Consider the following 2,342-nt stretch of genomic DNA (forward strand, 5'->3'; position numbering starts at 1 on the left):
AGGGGCAGGTTTTGCAAGCAGAGGCCTCAGGGCAGCTGATGACTCACTGAGGGGCCATGACAAGTTTTAAAAAAAAAAAAAAAGAAAAGAATGAAAGAAAGAAAGAAAAAAGAAAGGAAAAGGCACTGAAAAAAGTGTAAATGCGGCAGATCAGCAAGGAAAAACCCAATGTGGCAACAGCAGCCTGAGAAGTATTCAAGGGTGACCGACACCTAGAGACTCATCTACCCTAAAAAAGACCAAGATCCCAAATTTGGTGGGGAAATGGGGAARAAGACATCAAATTCAGCTTCATTTCCCTCTGACTGCTCTCCTCTGAGGAGGATGGCAGAYGACCGCTCCGCAGCTCTCCTGCGTACCCGCGGCTAATTCAGAAAAAAGAAAAAAAAATCAGTATTAAAGCACTCTTTCTTCCCTGCTTTGACTCTGCATTAGTGCCAGTAACATGCAAAAATTAATACAGGTCGACCACGCTTATGAGCAAAAACTGATTACTACAGCACGGAGCAGGCTCTGATGGACACCGATCCTGCCCCAAAAAGCCGAGGACAGGCCCGATCAGTATTGAAGCGATCCCAGCTTTTAATTCCCTGCTCTACAGCTGTATGTACGTGGTTACAACAGTGCCACCCTCCCTCCTCCCTCGGCTGCGCAGCAAACATCCGGCATCTTGCCTGCCTCGCTGGTTTTTCTCTGCCGCCTCCACCCTGCTGGAGGGGAGGGAAGGAGAAAAAAAAAAAAAAAAAAAAAAAAAGCAAGGCCTGGTCTCTCCGGGCGCTTGCACACGTCTTAATCCAAGGTTAATTTGCACGGTAAGGGCGGAGGGAAGAAAAATCCCCTGCGGTGCAGAAGGCATCGAGGCCCTGCGGGATTTTGCAGCTCCGTTTGCCCAGGAGCCAGGCTTTGGGTTGGATCTGGATGGTTTCTGCACGGAGACACTGCGGTTTTGAGGATCCTGGTGTTATTTTGCACGCTCAACTGCTGCACAAAGGCAGCTCTGGGCAATTCGTGGCCCTGTGTTATTACCCCGTGCTGGTCCCCCAACCCTCCCAGTATGTGCCCAGTCCAACCAGGCTCCCTTTTGCACCCCTCGGGGGGTGTGGGGGAAGCTTCATCCGGGAATTTGCAAATCCCAGAGGACTGCACCGAGGAAGGGGGCGGGATGCACGGCCACGCTTGCGCCAACGCYGCTGCGCAAGGGGGAGAGGGGCCCAGGTGGCCCCGTTTTGCAGCCCCCCCAACACCACTGAGCACCCAAGGGTGCCCCCACCCTGCCCTGTTTTTTCAAGGGGTGGGAGCTTATTGGGAGATGCCTCATCTCTGAGGCACCTCGTTGCATGGATTCCTAGGAGGATTCTTATGGCACCCCGGGGGGGGGGAGGTCCTGGCTCCATAAAGGAGCCTACTGCACCTTGCACCCCGGAAGGGGTCCCGACTGCACCCCAAGCACCGGGGGGGTCCCTGCGACACTCGAGGGTGTCCCTAAGGCACCCCCACGCCCTCGGAGAATCCGTATTGCACTCGGAGAGAGGTCCCTAATGGACCCCAAGCCCCGGGGGATGCTAGCACGCCCGGCGGGGGGGCTTTGTAATGCATCCGAGGGGGTCTCTAATGCATCCCAAGCCCCGGGGGTGTTGTCCCAAAGCTGGGTTTTGTCCCTAGGGCATCCGGGGGGACTCCCTAGGGCACCACCAGCCCCCCAGGAGGGTCCCCCAGGCTACCCGGGAGAGGCTCTCTAGGGCACCCCAACCCCCTAGATGCACCCCAAGCCTCGGCGGATCCCTAGGACATCCGGGGGGTACTCCACGGCACCCCCATCCCCCCGGGGGGAGCCCCAAGGCTCCCCCAACCCCCTGGGGAAGGTCCCTAAGCCACCCGTGGGGGGCTCCCTACGGCACCCGGACGCACCCCAAGCCTCGGGGAGTCCCTAGGACACCCGGGGGGTACTCCAGGGCACTCGGGGGGGGGGCTAAGGCTCCCCAACCCCCTGGGGAAGGTCCCTAGGCCACCCCCGGGGGGGGGGCAGGGCACCCGGAGGGGCTCTAAGGCTCCCTCAATCCCCTGGGGGAGGTCTCTAGACCACCCGGGGGGGTCCCTAATGCACCCCAACCCCCGGAGGGGTCCCTAGTGCCCCCGTGGGGGGCTCCCCGCGGTCCCCCGGGGGAGGGGGCGGGCTCTCCCCCTCCCCGCCCGGGTCCCCGCTGACCTCGGCGGCGTGGGCCGCCTCCTCGGCGGGCAGCACGGTGTGGGCGCGGTGCTCGCGGGAGAGGTGGCAGACGACGCAGACGGCGCGGCGGTCCTGCACGCAGTAGAGCCGCAGCGGCTCGCCGTGGCGGGGGCAG

General features: G+C 60.9%; 1 protein-coding gene across 1 annotated transcript in view; it reads right to left on the reverse strand.

The window, feature by feature from the left end:
* LOC146589015 (E3 ubiquitin-protein ligase TRIM7-like) overlaps positions 1-2,341 on the reverse strand; it is a gene marked incomplete at its 5' end in the record, with an annotated part of 7,664 nt that extends 5,323 nt beyond the window's left edge. The window contains one exon of the mRNA XM_085316914.1: positions 2,207-2,341. Within this exon, the coding sequence (XP_085173040.1) occupies positions 2,207-2,341 (135 nt within the window). The remainder of the gene's footprint in view (positions 1-2,206) is intronic.
* Position 2,342: the final 1 nt, after the last annotated feature.

This window comes from Rhea americana, unplaced genomic scaffold (assembly GCF_003343005.1).
Source record: "Rhea americana isolate MKP2758 unplaced genomic scaffold, rheAme1 scaffold_481, whole genome shotgun sequence".
NCBI lineage: Eukaryota > Metazoa > Chordata > Aves > Rheiformes > Rheidae > Rhea > Rhea americana.